General features: G+C 41.7%; 1 protein-coding gene across 11 annotated transcripts; it reads left to right on the top strand.

The window, feature by feature from the left end:
* The first annotated feature begins 244 nt into the window (after positions 1–244).
* Positions 245–9,098, top strand: LOC109761340 (uncharacterized). 11 transcript variants are annotated; one of them, XR_006666644.2, is made up of 26 exons: positions 245–533; positions 706–874; positions 976–1,228; positions 1,413–1,635; positions 1,751–1,880; positions 2,008–2,601; positions 3,080–3,100; positions 3,201–3,259; positions 3,594–3,648; positions 3,760–3,796; positions 3,867–4,210; positions 4,309–4,440; positions 4,530–4,678; positions 4,796–4,930; positions 5,042–5,174; positions 5,251–5,385; positions 5,910–6,344; positions 6,848–6,912; positions 6,999–7,053; positions 7,201–7,240; positions 7,357–7,679; positions 7,770–7,901; positions 8,063–8,208; positions 8,359–8,473; positions 8,586–8,674; positions 8,760–9,098. XR_006666644.2 is itself a non-coding variant. In XM_045231152.2 (26 exons), exons 2-26 carry the CDS (start codon positions 713–715, stop codon positions 8,816–8,818), a joined length of 3,936 nt encoding a protein of 1,311 aa, XP_045087087.1. In that variant the 5' UTR covers positions 245–533; positions 706–712; the 3' UTR covers positions 8,819–9,098. The 11 variants fall into 11 exon arrangements, 10 of the variants coding, with proteins under 10 accessions (XP_045087087.1, XP_045087088.1, XP_040251132.1 ...); XM_045231152.2 differs by having other exon boundaries at positions 2,050–2,601; positions 8,359–8,430; XM_045231153.2 differs by having other exon boundaries at positions 4,844–4,930; positions 8,359–8,430.
* Positions 9,099–21,055: the final 11,957 nt, after the last annotated feature.

Here is a 21,055-nt window from a genome sequence, read left to right as displayed (position 1 = left end):
ATTCAGTGCTGAGCTGCTGATTGATGTTGCATTGCATGCCCCCAGTTTGTCAAACTGAAGTCGCTATGTTTTGCAACAAGGGAAATTGGAAAAGATGGCGAGATGGATCGCTGTTCATGCGGTCCGAGATGGAGAGATGGATCGCTGTTCATGCGGTCCGAGACGGAGAGATGGATCGCTGTTCATATGGTCCGTGGTCGAAAGCCCATCATCTTCTCCACCCCGTGGCCTATATTTACCGCTAGGTATCTCCAATCCTTTTCTTCCCACCTCACTCCCACTCCCACTCCCAGAGTCAGCCGCCACCCTCTGCTCCCCGCAGCAGAGTAGATCTGGCGGCCACACGCTGCGGGATGCTCGCCGGAGCGCTGGGAGGAGGCGACACGGCGGAGCACCATGGATGGATCATCTGCTTGCTTAGTTGAGGAGCGATTCGTTTAGTTCCTCACCTCCATCTGGTAGCAAGCAACAATTTTAGGTAAATCTGGCGCGTATTCCTCATCCCACCATCTGTCAGCAAGCAGCAATTTTAGGTAAATCTCTTTAACTTTCGGCGTAATAACTAGGAGTACGTACTTGATTTACTTTATTACCGGAGTCAGCTCGATTTTTTTTACAAACTAATGATTCGTGCGTGCTCTCATGTTTCAAGCGAGACTAACTAAGTTAGTACTGTACTAATATATAACTGCCCCGGGTGCCCAGTTAATTAATGGATCCCCGAGGTGGTATAACACAAATGGAGCTGGAGTACTTGGCACACGATGAAGATGCAGAGCCCATTGCCCTGCCATTCCAACTTTTGGAGAAAATCACAGATTATTTTTCTCACGAGTTGATAATTGGAAGAGGTGGCTTTGCGGTGGTTTATAAGGTACGGTTAAAAGCTCTCGCGTGCTGCCCGCACTCTGACTCTGATTAATTTGATCAAAATTTATATGGAGTGAAAACTCTCGCGTGATCTCGCTGCTGCAGGCAGTGCTTGATAATGGCATTGTCGCTGTGAAGAAGTTGTCAAATACGCACATGTATGAGGAGCAATTCCAGGGTGAGGTGCAATGTCTCATGAAGGTGAAACACAAAAACATTGTACGATTTCTCGGATATTGCGCCGACACACAAGGGAATATTTCGGACTACAAAGGGAAAATGGTTATGGCAGATGTACAGCAGCGGTTGCTCTGCTTTGAATATCTACCTAAAGGAAGTCTTGATGGTTATATAACAGGTAGGTTTATGTTTCCATTCTAATTTCCTTCACATGATATTTACTTGGTTGGTTCAAACTACTGGAATATATCTGTATGACTTCGATAATTGAGTAATATATTATCTTGCATTCAAAAGTTAAGGAACTCAATTATCTCAAATATATACCGAACTAGATCCATTTTTTCATCTCTCCTGTGTAGATTCACCTGGAGAACTTAACTGGAGAAAGCGATACGATATGATAAAGGGGATCTGTGAAGGGTTACATTATCTTCACCAGAATAATATTCTGCACTTGGATCTAACACCCGGAAATATATTATTGGATGAGGATATGATGCCGAAAATTACTGATTTCGGATTGTCAAGGTGTTTTGAGGAAGACCAAACAGGGGTCATTACTAAAAATGTGGCCGGAACGAGGTAAGCCTGCCAAAGCATATGGAAAGCTTAATTTTTAACTTATTCAACTGTAGTGTAAATTTATATTGCACTTGCTCTGCATATTACTAATGGAGTAGACTATATGTGTTTTCAGGGGATATTTGGCGCCGGAATGCTATAACAAGGAAATCATACTCACGCACAAGTTTGACTTATATAGTCTTGGTGTTATAATGATAGAGATATTGACCGGAAAGAAGGGGTGTCAAGTTACTATTGAGAATGTATGAACAATTTATCCACCATTCCAAGTCAAATCTTACAAATAATGATCTTTGGCATTAGCACTAAGTCTTTATTTTAAAAAGGCCGGTCCATTTTCATAACGCAATCATGGTTGCAAATTCATAGGTACTTCAAATTTGGAATAATACGATGTTGGATGCACTGCAGTGGGATCAAATACGAGTATGTGCGAAGATTGGGATGGAGTGCACAGAAGTCGATCCGGCAAAGAGACCAGCTAGTATGAAGCACATAATCGATTGCCTTGCTGAAATAGAATGTAGTACGCATGTAATCCCAGCAGGTGGGACAAGAGAGCTTCTTCTCGTTCACCCGTCCGTGATTTGCTTCCCCTTTGAGCCCAACAAGGCTATCACGTGCCCGCTGCAGCTAACAAATAACACCGATAAGCACGTTGCATTTAGGCTTATGGATAATAGCATGGAGTCTTCCTTCCTAAGGCTGCCATTGTATGACGTTGTGCCACCTAACACACCTTACACTCTCATTGTGACAACACAAAAGAAAGAAGATCTACCACGAAAGTATATCATAGATGTGATCCTCCAAAGTGCTACCTTAATATTGGGGGATGATGATCATATAAACACTTTTCGAAGCCAGCCAGACAAGTTTTTTCAAGAGACAGGGAATGATGTACAGGTGGTGAAACAGAAAGCACTTTATACCTTGACACACATCGCAACGTCATTCTCTAAGGTAAAATATGATGAGCAAGCTCAGTGACATGCACAACATAGTTAGTTGTCAGCTGTTTTATGTATGTTTTTGTGTACTCTTGTATTAACATTGAGATATTAAAAGAGAAAAGACAGTTTAGTCTTTCCACCAAGTATTTCCCCATGAAAATTGTTTGTTGATGTATTTCATCGTCGCATTAGCAATGATGTGTCCATCAAAATATACAAAGAAATGTTGGAAATTACATCTTGAGGGAACATTGCTGGACTTCAATCTTTCCATCAAGTAATTAGGCGGGAAAGCAAAAATGAGCGTCAATCTCCGCCATTCTTTTTCAACTTCTTTAGTAATCTATATAATGGAAGATAGATAGATAGATACAAGTTGGTCTCGCTTAAATTTGAAGGTTGATATATTTACTTTACCTTTTGTGTTGTTTTCACTTGTATTGTGTGGTGGTGGACGGCGCATGCACACATGGTCATATATTTCGCAGCCAATCTTGTCCACAGTCAAGGTATAAATTCTATATCTTCTCTATCTGGCTTACGATGTCTGTGCAGTAATACTTCTAGGTCGTTCCCGGCCAGATGTTAACAATAGCCTCTTTGACTCAGGTACACGTCTACATAGAAATGCATCTCAGTTGCTTGGACACAAACCGGGCCAAGCAGTGGTGAGTGCATTCTTTATACTTAGAAAATCCATATGCATGAACACAAAGAAGCCAAGATGAAGTGTTTCTTCTTGATCTGTTTACATTCTTGAATATACATGTGGCACCTCCACAATATGTGTGGCAAGATGATATTTAATCATGGAAGAGGAACCAATGGCCTCCATTGATATTTTGCTCGGGAATGGGCCTTTGGTCAGTCCATATATAGTTTCATTCCGCATGGTTCCTAACTTGTGACAGAACACATGAATGAGATTTGTTTTTGTACGTGTAAGCAAGGGATATTGCAAATATATGGTTGGTGGTTAATTTGATTTTTGTTTTTGGGCAGGATAATAATAGGAGACGAAAATGGACACGTTGGCTTTTGGGACTATCCGACACAGGCATGTAGTAGTGTTGTTTTTTTTGTGATAAAGACTATTGATGCCTCTCAGGGGTATCCATGCTTTTGGTCACATTTGACTAACATATTGATTATTTCTTTATCACCGCAGAAAAAAGTGGATGCGCTTAAAGTCTCAGCGAGTCGTGGTATGATTTCTGATTTCTCTTACTACTTCTATTACTATTTTCAGCGAGCTGACTTTTCCTGGCACTGCAGTTACGTGCATTAGATTCATTGAACGGAAGCAATGGATTGTTGCTGGGACAGAAGATGGGTATCTCCATGTGTACAGCTATGAAACAAGATTTCAGAAGATCACGAGTTTAAGAGTTGGTGCCATTGAGAATCTGGAGTCACGGGCTGCTCATACCCATCTGGCCATCCATCCAACCCAGCCGTATTTGTTGTCGGTGTATGGTTTTAAAGTGAAACTTTGGGACTGGGACGTGGGCTGGGAGTGCATACAAACATTTGAGAATGAAGAGCTTATGACAATACTTCGAGTCGCATTTAACCCAAATGACACATTTGCGACTGCTTCGATGGATTGCACAGTGGAGGTATGTCACCCCCCCCCCCCCCCCCCCCCCTCTCAGCCCTGGAAGACAAGTATTGCTGGTTGACCTTTGATTTTCTTTGACTCTGATCTCCTATATAGGTTTGGAGTCTTGATTCTCCCGAATTTATATACACTCTAGTAGGGCATTCGAGCATAGTGAATTGCCTGGATTTCTTCACATGTGATGATCAGGAGTATTTGGTTACTGGCTCACATGATCAGACTGCAAAGGTCTGCTATTCACATGGAATAACAAACTAATATAGGACGTGTACATATAGAAAGTGATCATAATACATCCTTTGTTTTGTTGAAATCAGATATGGGATCTGCAGAAGATGATGTGTATACATACACTTGAGGCTTTTGTATCTCCAGTAATGTCTCTCCTGTACCAACCCGATCTTCAGATTCTAATTACAGGTTCACAAGATGGCGCTATTTATTTGTGGAGCACCAGAAACTGCGGGTAATCTGAAATGTAGTACTTATAGCTCATGTACTTATGAAGCACATGCATTAGTCAACCATCTGTTCTTTATTCGCCGTTATTAACAACGATTGATGCTCCATTGAATGTACTCAGTCATACATGGATTTCAACTCTACTTGCTGACAAACAAAATTCCCATAGGAATTATTCATGTCCCCCGGCGCTTAATAGAATCATCAAGGTTGGTTGTGCTGGAGCTGTCTACCATCTCGCATGTGTGATGGGAGGGTATATTTTTCACGCTTTTAGTTTATCGCTAAGAGCATATATTCTTAGCTGCACAGCCATGCTTTGTATTTTTTTCATGCCAGACTTATAATATTATATGGGTATATGTAGGCTTCTGATTGGAAAAGAAAATGCAGTAGCAATTATCGATGTCGATGATGTGAATTATCAGGAGCAACCAACGGATAAAAGTGAGCAGCAATTAAGTGCATGTACGACACACCATGCTGGAGACATGTCTAAGGTGACTTCATTAATTTTGTTTAGACGGAAGTGTATTTTTTTTAGGGGTAAAGGGAGTTATTATTGCAAATTTATAGTGTTACAATCAAGAGGCCACAAATCCTCAATACAAGGTGGAGCCGAAGGTAACCACACAGCTGTGGTTCTCTCGGAGCGGCTGCAAGTGGCCAAACGTTCGGCGACACAATTCTGACTGCGATGAATTTTCTGGGGTAAAAACTCCCTACTACTGACGGAAGTGTGTTAAACGAGGGCAGCATTCTTGTACTCGGGAGCATGAAACATTGAACTAAAAAAATAGTAAAAAGTTTACGAAGTGTGATTGTTTTAACAACATGTTCATGTCTTGAACATGCGTGCAAATTTTTGTAGGGAAAAGACATGTGATGTGTGTTGGGCAGAAGACTGTAAGTGCTAAAAGGTAGTCAAGACTTTTTTAAAATGTGTGAACTTTTTTTTATTTTACTTTTGACCCGGGAGCATGTAAGGTCTGGAACAAAATTGAATTTCCATTAACTTAATGTTATCTTTTGTATTGTGTTTAAAATATGGGAAGTTGAGAGCTTGCATACCAGGTTGACTTTTCTAGTTCAGTTGTAGTTAGTCCTTTCAAGTTTCAACAATGCAGATAGATAACTCATATTAAATGTAAAATTCATGTTGACGTAATAATCATCTTTTAATTAGTTCATGCCAGTGTGTGAAACCTTAGCTATCCAATGTTTCATCTATTTAGCAGGAAAAAGCATGGTCCAAGAGCAAGCTACTTGATGTCCACCCGCTGGAACTCCGCTTCCCCTATTGTCCCAATGAGCCTATCCCTTGCTCACTGCACCTAACAAACAACACAGATGAAAATGTGGCATTTAGACTTGTAGACAAGAGTGGCAAGTCCCCATGGTGCTTCACAAAGTTGCCGCTGTGCGGCATTGTCCCTCATGGATCCACTTACACTTTGACTGTGACAATGAAGGAGGAGATGAAGCTAAAGGAAGAGACAGACTTTGATCTCGTTATTCAGAGCAGTTTATTGGGAGATAAGTACATCGAGGTATTCAATGACCAATCTGAGTCTGATACATTTTTCAAAGAAGCCAAACTGTTTGGGAATATGGTGCATGAAGTGACACTGAAAGCTGTTTATGTGCAGTACGGAGAGATTACATCTGAGGTGCGTTGGTTTTGATTTTTGAACACTGATTTTGTTATTTTTGGTGATGGCTCCTAGAATGTTATTTGTGGACGAAAATTTGCAAGAAGCTAAAACTCTTGATCACGTTTGACGTCCAACAATTCAGATTTTTTTTTGTTATTTTTCTGAATTTACTGTTCACGGAGGGTGTAGAAAATCCACTATCTAACAGAAAAGAGTTGGAGAGGTAAGCATTGCATTGATCATTTACACATAGTACAACATGAGTGGCTCACATAGTTGCCGACTATGTACAATAGAACGGCCACGCTGCCCAGTGTATAAAGATTGTTGAATAGTTATTCTACAGAATAGCTATACATATAATGTACACTAACTCGATCAGCACTTCTGTTTCTCCATCTCTTGACTTCAATAAATTTGCTTTCCTGCTGGCGATTAGAACAACAATGCACCAGCCACCTTGGTCAACTTAATTTCAGCTATTGTTTCTGAGTTTGACTGGTGTTTTGTTGGATCAGAATATATCTGTGAAGTATAATCCTGACTCTTTGTGGTCCCTGGATGCACACCCAACAGAGCCATGGTGGGTGCATATATTTTCATTCTTTTGTTCAAGTGAATGTGTTGGATGTTATTATACCCTACACTAAAATTTATGTTGTCACGCAGGATTTTAACAGGTCATAATAGTGGATATGCTCGCATATGGAACAATGAGATGAAGGCAAGCTAATGCAATCTCTACATATGTATAATTATGTTAATATTTCGTCTATATATACTGCTGCTCAATGTATATATGTTGACAAGTGAAGAATTACGCATTGTCCTTTTCTGTTGAACTAACAAAGCCATTTTCTACGGCATGCAGTTCCTGATTAATTCGTTTAAAGTCTCAGATCAGGATGCAGGTATTCTTTCTGACTTGTAACTAGGATTAATAGTTAAGCACCGCTTGCATCGTCATATACTCATATAAATATACACTGCCATCGAGTACTAATTAAACTGACCACTCTCATTTCAGTAAGCTGCGTCAAATTTATTGCAAGAAAGCAGCTGATTGTAGCTATGACAGATCTTGCTCACCTCCATGTGTACGACTGTTCATGTGTAACAAAAATCGAAAAGATCAGTTTTGAACGTGGTGATTACGGCACCAGTACACTACTAGCCGTTCATCCGATCCTACCATATGTGTTGGCATCAGGTTTAGTGCTTTTAAACTGGGACCTGAGCTGGAAGACCACACGAATATTTGAGTCTGAGGCTGTCACAGCAGAGACAGTTGTGTTTAACACAAGGGACACCAACAGTTTTGCGAGTGGGTCTTATGATGGCGAAGTGCAGGTTTTCTTTTCCTTTTGTTAACTAAAATTTTACGTTATGAAAGTAATTGTACTACTAGACCTTGAGGCCTTGTATGTGCTTGTTGTTCAGGTTTGGAGGCTTGATTCCTCCGACCCTGAATATTCTTTGATTGGACATTTGAAGAAGGTGACATGCCTTGACTTTGTCACATGTGGAGATCAACAGTATTTGATCAGTGGATCTTATGACTCCACTGTCAAGGTATATCGGCCATTTTTATCAAATACCACTTTAGCTAAAAAAATTAGCTAATTAATACAGTACGTGCATCGCATTATTGCTAGTAGCACAGGCCGGGACGATGCTCCTTTCCGGAAAATAAATAATGCTGAATTCCATACGCTATGCTTTTTCCAAATCAGATCTGGGACTTGCAGAAAAGGGAGTGCATTTGTACGCTGGAAGCCATGTCACCAGTTCATTGTGTCCTTGCCCATCCAAACCTTCCAGTTATAATTACAGGAACAGAACATGGCATCATTCATCTGTGGAACTCCACTGATTTCAGGTAACTACCAGTATGACGACATTATGAACCCCACTCCATGTTGTTTCATATAAGCGATCAACTAATGATGTCATGGGCTGTGTTAATAAATTATAACATAGGTGCATATACGTTTTCTTTATTTGTAACTTATTGCACCATATCCGTCAGGCTCAAGAGAACCATTAGCTTAGGTGGCGGTGGACCTGTTATCACTCTCGGATGTTTGATGGGTTCACCAAGGTACCTATCCTTGTTTTTGTTTCATTTCCAGACTGACTAAGAGGTACATTCATGTATCATGCCGCAGATTTTAACATTCTTATTCCAAAAAAAAAAAAATACTTGTTCCAATTGCCTATCATAGCAAACTTGAGATGAGTATCTTTGTCTGACAGGGTTGTGATTGGACAAGAGAACGCATTTTTTGCCATGGATATCCACGATGACTGGGGCGGCCAACCCCAGGGGAGAGATAATTTCATTGGTAAATTTCAGTGATTTTGTGTTTGATCCCGGGTGTTTCTTCCTCAGATTGTTCATCCTCATTAACTAGACAACAATGGCCCTAGGTTTGCTTGGTTCCTCTCTAGAGGAAGCGTTGCCTGCCAAGAGACATAGACAGTGGTGAGTCACACCGGCGGCTACCAGTGGTTAGAGATGAGAATCTAAACAATGTAGCCGCGCCCGCCGATTGGGAGACGGGCGAACTTTTTTTCATTTTGATCGATGTGAAGAGGGAACTCGAGGTCTGGACACAAGTACCTCTTGATTACTCGAGTGTAAAATGTTTGCAACTAAATTGTTATTTTGATAAGTATTTGAGTACACCTACAGCTCAATCCTGGGTGGTTGTGCTTCAACAATTTACAGTGTATGTATTCCCATCAACGAATAATCATGGATGACCAGAGTAAGTATGTTGCAGGGATTCTGCTACTGACACACAAGAGAAGCGATGTGGCGCTTTGAAGGAAATATGCCCTAGAGGCAATAATAAAGTTGTTATTTTATATTTCCTTATTCATGATAAATGTTTATTATTCATGCTAGAATTGTATTAACCGGAAACTTGATCTATGTGTGGATGCATAGACAAAACACCGTGTCTCTAGTAAGCCTCTACTAGACTAGCTCGTTGATCAAAGATGGTTAAGTTTCCTAACCATAGACATGTGTTGTCATTTGATGAACGGGATCACATCATTAGGAGAACGATTTGACGGACAAGACCCATCCGTTAGCTTAGCATATTGATCGTTCAGTTTTATTGCTATTGCTTTCTTCATGTCATATACATATTCCTTTGACTATGAGATTATGCAACTCCCGAATACCGGAGGAATACCTTGTGTGCTATCAAACGTCGCAACGTAACTGGGTGATTATAAAGATGCTCTACAGGTATCTCCAAAGGTGTTTGTTGGTTGGCATAGATCGAGATTAGGATTTGTCACTCTGAGTATCGGAGAGGTATCTCTGGGCCCTCTCGGTATGCACATCATGAGAAGCCTTGCAAGCAAAGTGACTAATGATTTAGTTGCGGGATGATGTATTACGGAACGAGTAAAGAGACTTGCCGGTAACAAGATTGAACTAGGTATGAAGATACCGACAATCGAATCTCGGGCAAGTAACATACCGATGACAAAGGGAATAACGTATGTTGTCATTACGGTTCGACAGATAAAGATTTTCGTAGAATATGTAGGAGCCAATATGAGAATCCAGGTTCGCTATTGGTTATTGACCAGAGAGCTGTCTGGGTCATGTCTACATAGTTCTCAAACCCGTAGGGTCCGCATGCTTAACGTTCGATGATGATTTAGTATTATATGAGTTATGTGATTTGGTGACCGAATGTTGTTCGGAGTCCCGGATGAGATCACGGACATGACGAGGAGCCTCAGAATGGCCGAGAGGTAAAGATTGATATATAGGATGATAGTATTCGGACACCGAAGTGTTCCGGATAGTATCGGATACATTTATCGGAGTACCGGGGGGGGGGGGGTGGTTACCGGAACACCCGGGGGGAATAATGGGCCTTATGGGCCATAAGAGGGGAGCACACCGGCCCACTAGGGGTGGCGCCCCCTTTAGGCAGGAGGCCGAATTGGAGAAGGAAGAGGGGGTTCGGCCCCCTTTCCTTCCTTCCTTCCCTCTTCCCTTTTCCTCTCCGATGAAATAAGGAAGGGGGGGGGGCGAATTGGGATAGGACCCCAAGTAGGATTCCTCCTACTTGGGGCGCCCCATGGCAGCTCCCCTCCCCCTCCCACCTATATATACGTGGAGAGGGGGCGCCTAGAACACACAACAACAATCGTTAGCCGTGTGCGGCGCCCCCTCCACAGTTTATGCCTCTGGTCATATCTTCGTAGTGCTTAGGCGAAGCCCTGCGCGGGTCACTTCACCATCACCGTCACCACGCCGTCGTGCTGACGGAACACATCTTCTTTGTCGACACCTTTGCTAGATCAAGAGGAAGAGGGACGTCATCGAGCTGAACGTGTGCAGAACTTGGAGGTGCCGTACGTTCGGTGCTTGATCGGTCGGATCTAGAAGAAGTTCGACTACATCAACCGCATTTTCAAACGCTTCCGCTTTCGGTCTATGAGGGTACGTGGACAAACTCTCCCCCTCTCGTTGCTATGCATCTCCTAGATAGATCTTGCGTGAGCGTAGGATTTTTTTTTTGAAATTGCATGCTACGCTTCCCAACAGTGGCATCCGAGCCAGGTCTATGCGTAGATGATATGCACGAGTAGAACACAAAGAGTTGTGGGCAGTGATCGTCATACTGCTTAGCACGAAAGTCCTATTTTGATTCGGCGGTATTGTTGGATGAAGTGGCCCGGACCAACCTTACATGACCACGTTCATGAGATCGGTTCCACCGTCAGACATGCAACTAGTTTTGCATAAAGGTGGCTGGCGGGTATCTGTTTCTCCAACTTTAGTTGAATCGAATTTGACTGTGGCCGGTCCTTGTTGAAGGTTGAAACAACAAACTTGATAAATCACCGTTGTGGTTTTGATGCGTAGGTAAGAACAGTTCTTGCTAGAAGCCCGTAGCAGCCACGTAAAACTTGCAACAACAAAGTAGAGGACGTCTAACTTGTTTTTGCAGGGCATGTTGTGATGTGATATGGTCAAGACATGATGTGATATACGTTATTGTATGAGATGATCATGTTTTGTAAAAGTTATCGGCAACCGGCATAAGCCTTATGGTTGTCTCTTTATTGTATGAAATGCAAACGCCATGTAATTGCTTTACTTTATCACTATGCGTTAGCGATAGTTGTAGAAGCAATAGTTGGCGAGACGACCACGATGCAACGATGGAGATCAAGGTGTCGAGCCGGTGACGATGGAGATCATGATAATGCTTTGGAGATGGAGATCAAAAGCACAAGATGATGATGGCCATATCATGTCATATATTTTGATTGCATACGATGTTTATCTTTTATGCATCTTATTTTGCTTAGAACGGCGATAGCATTATAAGATGACCCCTTAACTAAAATTTCAAGGTATAAGTGTTCTCCCTGAGTATGCACCATTGCGAAAGTTCGTCGTGTTGAGACACCACGTGATGATCGGGTGTGATAGACTCTACGTTCACATACAACGGGTGCAGGACAGTTTTGCACATGCGGAATACTTGGGTTAAACTTGACGAGCCTGTCATGTACAGACATGGCCTTGGAACACTGGAGACCGAAAGGTCGAACGTGAATCATGTAGTAGATATGATCAACATAGAGATGTTCACCATTGATGACTACTCCATCTCACATGATGATCGAACATGGTTTAGTTTATTTGGACCACGTATCATTTAGATGACTTGAGGGATGTCAATCTAAGTGGGTGTTCTTAAGTAATTTGATTAATTGAACTTAATTTATGATGAACTTAGTCCTGATAGTTTTTGCATATCTATGTTGTAGATCAATGGCCCATGCTACCGTTCCCTCGAATTTTAATGCGTTCCTAGAGAAAGCTAAGTTGAAAGATGATGGTAGAAACTACGCGGACTGGGTCCGTAACTTGAGGATTATCCTCATTGCTGCACAGAAGAATTATGTCCTTGATGCACCGCTAGGTGAAAGTCCTGCTGCAGGAGCAGATGCTGATGTTATGAACGCCTGGCAAGCTCGATCTGATGACTACTCGATAGTTCAGTGTGCCATGCTTTACGACTTAGAATTGGGACTTCAAAGACGTTTTAAACGTCATGGACCATATGAGATGTTCCAAGAATTGAAGTTAATATTTCGAGCAAATGCCCGAGTTGAGAGATATGAAGTCTCCAACAAGTTCTATAGCTGCAAGATGGAGGAGAACAGTTCTGTCAGTGAACGCATACTCAAAATGTCTGGGTATCATAATCACTTGACTCAGTTGGGAGTTAATCTTCCAGATGATAGTGTTATTGACAGAGTTCTTCAATCACTGCCACCGAGCTATAAAGGCTTCGTGATGAACTATAATATGCAAGGGATGGATACGACAATTCCCGAGCTCTTCGCAATGCCCAAAGATGCGGAGGTAGAAATCAAGAAGGAACATCAAGTGTTGATGGTTAACAAGACCACTATTTTCAAGAAAAAGGGCAAGGGAAAGAAGGGGAACTTCAAGAAGAATGGCAAGCAAGTTGCCACTCCCGGGAAGAAGCCCAAAACCGGACCTAATCCTGAAACTGAGTGCTTCTACTGCAAAGGGACCGGTCACTGGAAGCGGAACTGCCCCAAGTATTTGGCGGATACGAAGGATGGCAAAGTGAACAAAGGTATATTTGATATACATGTTATTGATGTGTACCTTACTAATGCTCGTAGTAGCGCCTTGGTATTTGATACTGGTTCAGTTGCTCATATTTTTAACTCGAAACAGGGGCTACGGATTAAACGAAGATTGGCTAAGGATGAGGTGACGATGCGCGTTGGGAATGGTTCCAAGGTCGATGTGATCGTCGTCGGCACGCTACCTCTACATCTACCTTCGGGATTAGTTTTAGACCTGAATAATTGTTATTTGGTGCCAGCGTTGAGCATGAACATTATATCTGGATCTTGTTTAATGCGAGACGGTTATTCATTTAAATCGGAGAATAATGGTTGTTCTATTTATATGAGTAATATATTTTATGGTCATGCACCCTTGAAGAGTGGTCTATTTTTGTTGAATCCCGATTGTGGTGATACACATATTCATAATATTGATGCCAAAAGATACAAAGTTGATAATGATAGTGCAACATATTTGTGGCACTGCCGTTTAGGTCATATTGGTGTAAAAGGCATGAAGAAACTCCATGCAGATGAACTTTTGGAATCACTTGATTATGAATCATTTGATACTTGCGAACCATGCCTCATGGGCAAGATGACTAAAACTCTGTTCTCCAGAAGAATGGAGCGAGCTAATGACTTATTGGAAATAATACATACCGATGTATGCTATCCAATGAGTGTTGAGGCTCGTGGTGGGTATCGTTATTTTCTGACCTTCACAGATGATTGAAGCAGATATGGGTATATCTACTTGATGAAACACAAGTCTGAAACATTTGAAAAGTTCAGAGAATTTCAGAGTGAAGTGGAGAATCATCATAACAAGAAAATAAAGTTTCTACGATCTGATCGTGGAGGCGAATATTTGAGTTACGAGTTTGGCCTTCATTTAAAACAATGTGGAATAGTTTCACAACTCACACCACCTGGAACACCACAGCGTAATGGTGTGTCTGAACGTCGTAACCGTACTTTATTAGATATGGTGTGATCTATGATGTCTCTTACCGATTTACCACTATCGTTTTGGGGTTATGCATTAGATACAGCTGCATTCACGTTAAATAGGGCACCATCTAAATCCTTTGAGATGACACCGTATGAACTGTGGTTTGGCAAGAAACCTAAGCTGTCGTTTCTTAAAGTTTGGGGTGGCGACACTTATTTCAAAAGGCTTAAGCCTGATAAGCTCGAACCCAAATCGGAGAAGTGTGTCTTCATAGGATACCCTAAGGAAACAATTGGGTACACCTTCTACCACAGATCCAAAGGCAAGATCTTTGTTGCCAAGAATGTAAACTTTCTAGAGAAGGAGTTTCTCTCGAAAGAAGTGAGTGGGAGGAAAGTAGAACTTGATGAGGTAATTGTACCTTCTCTCGAATTGGAAAGTAGCTCATCACAGAAAACTGTTCTCGTGATGCCTACACCAACTAGAGAGTAAGCTAATGATAATGATAATGAAACTTCAGATCAAGTTACTACCAAACCTCATAGGTCAACCAGAGCATGATCTGCACCATAGTGGTACGGAAATCCTGTTCTAGAAGTCATGTTACTAGACCATGACGAACCTACGAACTATGAAGAAGCTATGATGAGCCCAGATTTCGATAAATGGCTAGGGGCCATGAAATCTGAGATAGGATCCATGTATGAGAACAAAGTATGGACTTTGGTTGACTTGCCCGATGATCGGCGTGCCATAGAGAATAAATGGATCTTCAAGAAGAAGACTGACGCTGATGGTAATGTTACTGTACAAAGCTTGACTTGTCGCGAAAGTTTTTGACAAGTCAAGGAGTTGACTACGATGAGACTTTCTCACTCGTAGCGATGCTCAAGTCTGTCCGAATCATGTTAGCAATTGCCGCATTTTATGATTTTGAAATCTGGCAAATGGACGTCAAAACTACATTCCTTAATGGATTTCTTAAAGAAGAGTTATATATGATGCAACCAGAAGGTTTTGTCGATCCTAAAGGTGCTAACAAAGTGTGCAAACTCCAGCGATCCATTTATGGACTGGTGCAAGCATCTCGGAGTTGGAATATACGCTTTGATGAGGTGATCAAAGCATATGGTTTATACAGACTTTCGTAGAAGCCTGTATTTACAAGAAAGTGAGTGGGAGCTCTGTAGCATTTCTAATATTATATGTGGATGACATATTGTTGATTGGAAATGATGTAGAATTTCTGGATAGCATAAAAGGATAATTGAATAAGAGTTTTTCAATGAAAGACCTCGGTGAAGCTGCTTATATATTGGGCATCAAGATCTATAGAGATAGATCAAGACGCTTAATTGGACTTTCACAAAGCACATACCTTGATAAAGTTTTGAAGAAGTTCAAAATGGATCAGTCAAGGAAAGGTTTGAAGTTGAGTCAGACTCAATGCCCGACCACTGCAGAAAATAGAGAGAAAATGAAAGTCATTCCCTATGCCTCAGCCATAGGTTCCATCATGTATGCTATGCTGTGTACTAGACCTGATGTGTGCCTTGCTATAAGTCTGGCAGGGAGGTACCAAAGTAATCCAGGAGTGGATCACTGGACAGCGGTCAAGAACATCCTGAAGTACCTGAAAAGGACTAAGAATATGTTTCTCGTTTATGGAGGAGACAAAGTGCTTGTCGTAAATGGTTACATCGATGCTAGTTTTGACATTGATCCTGATGACTCTAAGTCACAAACCAGATACGTATTTATATTGAATGGTGGAGCTGTCAGTTGGTGCAGTTCCAAGCAAAGCGTCATGGCGGGATCTACGTGTGAAGCAGAGTACATAGCTGCTTCGGAAGCAGCAAATGAAGGAGTCTGGATGAAGGAGTTCATATCTGATCTGGGTGTAATACCTAGTGCATCGGGTCCAATGAAAATCTTTATGACAATACTGGAGTAATTGACTTGGCGAAGGAATCCAGATTTCACAAAAGAACCAAACACATCAAGAGACGCTTCAACTCCATCCGTGATCAAGTCAAGGAGGGAGACATAGAGATTTGCAAAATACATATGGATCTGAATGTAGCAGACCCGTTGACTAAGCCTCTTCCACGAGCAAAACATGATCAACACCAAGACTCCATGGGTGTTAGAATCATTACAATGTAATCTAGATTATTGACTCTAGTGCAAGTGGGAGACTAAAGGAAATATGCCCTAGAGGCAATAATAAATTTGTTATTTTATATTTCCTTATTCATGATAAATGTTTATTATTCATGCTAGAATTGTATTAACAGGAAACTTGATACATGTGTGGATACATAGACAAAACATCGTGTCCCTAGTAAGCCTCTACTAGACTAGCTCGTTGATCAAAGATGGTTAAGTTTCCTAACCATATACATGTGTTGTCATTTGATGAGCGGGATCACATCATTAGGAGAATGATGTGATGGCCAAGACCCATCCGTTAGCTTAGCATATTGATCGTTCAGTTTTATTGCTATTGCTTTCCTCATGTCATATACATATTCCTTTGACTACGAGATTATGCAACTCCCGAATACCGGAGGAATACCTTGTGTGCTATCAAACATCACAACGTAACTGGGTGATTATAAAGATGCTATACAGGTATCTCTGAAGGTGTTTATTGGGTTGGCATAGATCGAGATTAGGATTTGTCACTCCGAGTATCGGAGAGGTATCTCTGGGCCCTCTCGGCAATGCACATCATAAGAAGCCTTGCAAGCAAAGTGACTAATGAGTTAGTTGCGGGATGATGTTTTACGGAATGAGTAAAGAGACTTGCCGGTAACGAGATTGAACTAGGTATGAAGATACCGACGATCGAATCTCGGGCAAGTGACATACCGATGACAAAGGGAATACCGTATGTTGTCATTACGGTTCGACCGATAAAGATATTCGTAGAATATGTAGGAGCCAATATGAGCATCCAGGTTCTGCTATTGGTTATTGACCGAAGAGGTGTCTCGGTCATGTCTACATAGTTCTCGAATCCGTAGGGTCCGCACGCTTAACGTTCGATGACGATTTAGTATTATATGAGTTATGCGATTTGTTGACCGAATGTTGTTCGGAGTTCCAGATGAGATCATGGACCTGACGAGGAGTCTCGAAATGGTCGAGAGGTATTTGATATATAGGATGATTGTATTCGGATACCGGAAGTGTTCCGGATAGTATCGGGTATTTATCAGAGTACGGGGGGGGGGGGGGGGGGTGTGGGTTACCGGAACCCCCGGGGGGAATAATGGGCCTTATGGGCCATAAGAGGCGAGCACACCAACCCACTAGGGGTGGCGCCCCCCCTTTAGGAAGGAGGCCGAATTGGAGAAGGAAGAGGGGGTTCGCCCCCCCTTTCCTTCTCCCTTCCCTCTTCCCTTTTCCTCTCCGGTGAAATAAGGAAGGGGGGGGGCGAATTGGGATAGGACCCCAAGTAGGATTCCTCCTACTTGGGGCGCCCCATGGCTGCTCCCCTCCCCCTCCCACCTATATATACGTGGGGAGGGGGCGCCTAGAACACACAACAACAATCGTTAGCCGTGTGCGGCGCCCCCTCCATAGATTACGCCTCCGGTCATATCTTTGTAGTGCTTAGGCGAAACCCTGCATGGATCACTTCACCATCACCATCACCACGCCGTCGTGCTGATGGAACTCATCTTCTTCCTCGACACCTTTGCTGGATCAAGAGGACGAGGGACGTCATCGAGCTGAACGTGTGCAGAACTCGGAGGTGCCGTACGTTCGGTGCTTGATCGGTCGGATCTAGAAGAAGTTCGACTACATCAACCGCGTTGTCAAACGCTTCCACGTTCAGTCTACGAGGGTACGTGGACACACTCTCCCCCTCTCGTTGCTATGCATCTCCTAGATAGATCTTGCGTGAGCGTAGGAAAGTTTTTGAAATTGCATGCTACGTTTCCCAACACGCTTTTGATCTTCTAGTCCCCGACTCAAGACGCAAGTTCCCATTCAAGATCCTGCATCCATGTAAAGAAACTCATTGCGTAGGAACTTTGTATAGAACCGAGCTTTCCTCTCACATCCTCGGTTGGGAATAGACGTGTCACACTTGGTTGATAGTTCTACCATCTACATTATGTTATCATGCTTATTGTAATTCTTTGTTTGTTATGAACTTATAATACCTCATGAGCATGTTGGATAGCGATCTTTGGGTGGAGTATTAGTTGTAGATGTAGTTGGATTAACGGTCTACACATCATGGACGTAATGTCTATACAAGATTGTGCTATGCATTTTATATAGAGTTTTCATGTGCTTCATGATTATACTTTTATATTATAGAATTTGGCTTGTATATTCCAATGATACGCTTCCTCAAATTCTCTAGGTCTTTGTGAGCAAGCAAGTTGGATGCACACTCACTAGTTCACTTAGAGAGCTTTCATACACGCATAGCTCTAGTGCATTCGTTGCATGTCAATCCCTACTCCTTGCATTGATATCGACTATAAGGTCTCTCCATTGCCTAATGGTCACTTTTTAATTGGTGTGAGACTTTATTTTTTCGTTTGACTTCTCAATTAAACATCCATCATCATTCTCTTTTTTCAATTTATTATTGTGAAGATCAAAGTTTGTGTTTTGGGCACCGCGTGAAGTGCTAAGTAGTTCAAAAGGGAGAGTCATGTGATTGGTTACTTGACCAAAACTTTGGTCGTGTTATGATAAAATATTTTGGTTTGATAAAACCATGAGCATCTCAGGCCATGGTACACTTGGCACCTTTCTAAACCTTCTAGTGTTGGTGGTCATGACAAGAAAGCATTGGTCCATGAAAAGCGAGAGTAATTTGACTTGCATGTTTTAATGTTACTTGCTTATCGTCAATTATAAACAGTTGCCTTGAATCACTTTTATCTTGAGTTCATAATATTTTACATCATTTCATCAAGATTATGTTAGGTAAATTTGACATAAAAATTATCTTTGTTTTATCATCTATCTACTCTAGGACGAGCATTAAGCTAGGGGATGCTGATATGTCTCAAAAATATCTATATTTTTTAATTGTTTCATGTTATTATCATATCATTTTTAGATATTTTTATAGTAATTTTCATGGATTAAATAAAATCCTTCAAGTAAGTTGGCATCGGTGCAAGCAATAAAAATTGCTCCTAAATATGTATGATCTTTTATTAGAAGGGAAAATAAGCTTTGTACGATCTTATGATGGTAACGCAATAAAGTGACGGACTGCTCAATAAAGGTTCCTCTCATAAGGGGCGATATAAAGTGACGTTCCTTTTGCATTAGGAGTTTGCACACCCAACAATCAAAAGTGCACATCTGCTTCCTGATAACCCACAAGTATAGGGGATTGCAACAGTTTTCGAGGGTAGAGTATTCAACCCAAATTTATTGATTCGACACAAGGGGAGCCAAAGAATATTCTCAAGTATTACCAGTTGAGTTGTCAATTCAACCACACCTGGATAACTTAGTATCTGCAGCAAAGTAATATGGAAGTAACGGTAACGAAAGCAAAAGTAATATTTTTGGGTTTTGTAGTGATTGTAATAGTAGCAACGGAAAAGTAAATAAGCGAAGAACAATATATGAAAAGCTCGTAGGCATTGGATCAGTGATGGAGAATTATGCCGGATGCGGTTCATCATGTAACAGTCATAACATAGGGTGACACGGAACTAGCTCCAATTCATCAATGTAATGTAGGCATGTATTCCGAATATAGTCATACGTGCTTATGGAAAAGAACTTGCATGACATCTTTTGTCGTACCCTCCCGTGGAAGCGGGGTCCTAATGGAAACTAAGGGATATTAAGGCCTCCTTTTAATAGAGTACCGGACCAAAGCGTTAACACATAGTGAATACATGAACTCCTCAAACTATGGTCATCACCGGGAGTGGTCCCGATTATTGTCACTTCGGGGTTGCCGGATCATAACACATAGTAGGTGACTATATACTTGCAAGATAGGATCAAGAACTCACATATATTCATGAAAACATAATAGGTCCAGATCTGAAATCATGGCACTCGGGCCCTAGTGACAAGCATTAAGCATAGCAAAGTCATAGCAACATCAATCTCAGAACATAGTGGATACTAGGGATCAAACCCTAACTAATCTAACTCGATTACATGATAAATCTCATCCAACCCATCACCGTCCAGCAAGCCTACGATGGAATTACTCACACATGGCGGTGAGCATCATGAAATTGGTGATGGAGGATGGTTGATGATGACGATGGCGACGGATTCCCCTCTCCGGAGCCCCGAATGGACTCCAGATCAGCCCTCCCGAGAGGTTTTAGGGCTTGGCGGCGGCTCCGTATCGTAAAACGCGATGAATCCTTCTCTCTGATTTTTTCTCCCCGAACACGAATATATGGAGTTGGAGTTGAGGTCGGTGGAGCAATAGGGGGCCCACGAGGCAGGGGGCGCGCCTAGGGGGGCAGGCGCGCCCCCACCCTCGTGGAAAGGTGGAGGCCCCCTGACGTGGATTCTTCTTCCAGTATTTTTAATATTTTCCAAAAATAAGTTCCGTGGAGTTTCAGGTCATTCCGAGAACTTTTGCTTCTGCACATAAATAACACCATGGAAAGTCTGCTGAAAATAGCGTCAGTCCGGGTTAGTTCCATTCAAATCATGCAAGTTAGAGTCCAAAACAAGGGCAAAAGTGTTTGGAAAAGTAGATACGACGGAGACGTATCAACTCCCCCAAGCTTAAACCTTTGCTTGTCCTCAAGCAATTCAATTGATAAACTGAAAGTGATAAAGAAAAACTTTTACAAACTCTGTTTGCTCTTGTTGTTGTAAATATGTAAAGCCAGCCTTCAAGTTTTCAGCAAAGATTATAACTAACCATATTCACAATAACATTTAGGTCTCATGTTTACTCATGTCAATGGCATAATCAACTAGTGAGCAATAATAATAAATCTCAGATGACAACACTTTCTCAAAACAATCATAATATGATATAACAAGATGGTATCTCGCTAGCCCTTTCTGAGACCGCAAAACATAAATGCAGAGCACCTTTAAAGATCAAGGACTGACTGGACATTGTGATTCATTGTAAAAG

The sequence above is a fragment of the Aegilops tauschii genome, chromosome 7, assembly GCF_002575655.3.
Source record: "Aegilops tauschii subsp. strangulata cultivar AL8/78 chromosome 7, Aet v6.0, whole genome shotgun sequence".
NCBI classification, from domain to species: domain Eukaryota; kingdom Viridiplantae; phylum Streptophyta; class Magnoliopsida; order Poales; family Poaceae; genus Aegilops; species Aegilops tauschii.
This window is presented reverse-complemented; position numbering and strand designations above follow the sequence as displayed.

Coding starts and splice junctions, on each gene's coding strand:
- LOC109761340 (XM_045231150.2), top strand. CDS start 713: ATGGATCCCCGAGGTGGTATAACACAAATGGAGCTGGAGTACTTGGCA. Junction 1,881..2,007: donor GTCAAGTTACTATTGAGAAT/GTATGAACAATT, acceptor GCAAATTCATAG/GTACTTCAAATTTGGAATAA. Junction 8,675..8,759: donor GGGGAGAGATAATTTCATTG/GTAAATTTCAGT, acceptor CAATGGCCCTAG/GTTTGCTTGGTTCCTCTCTA.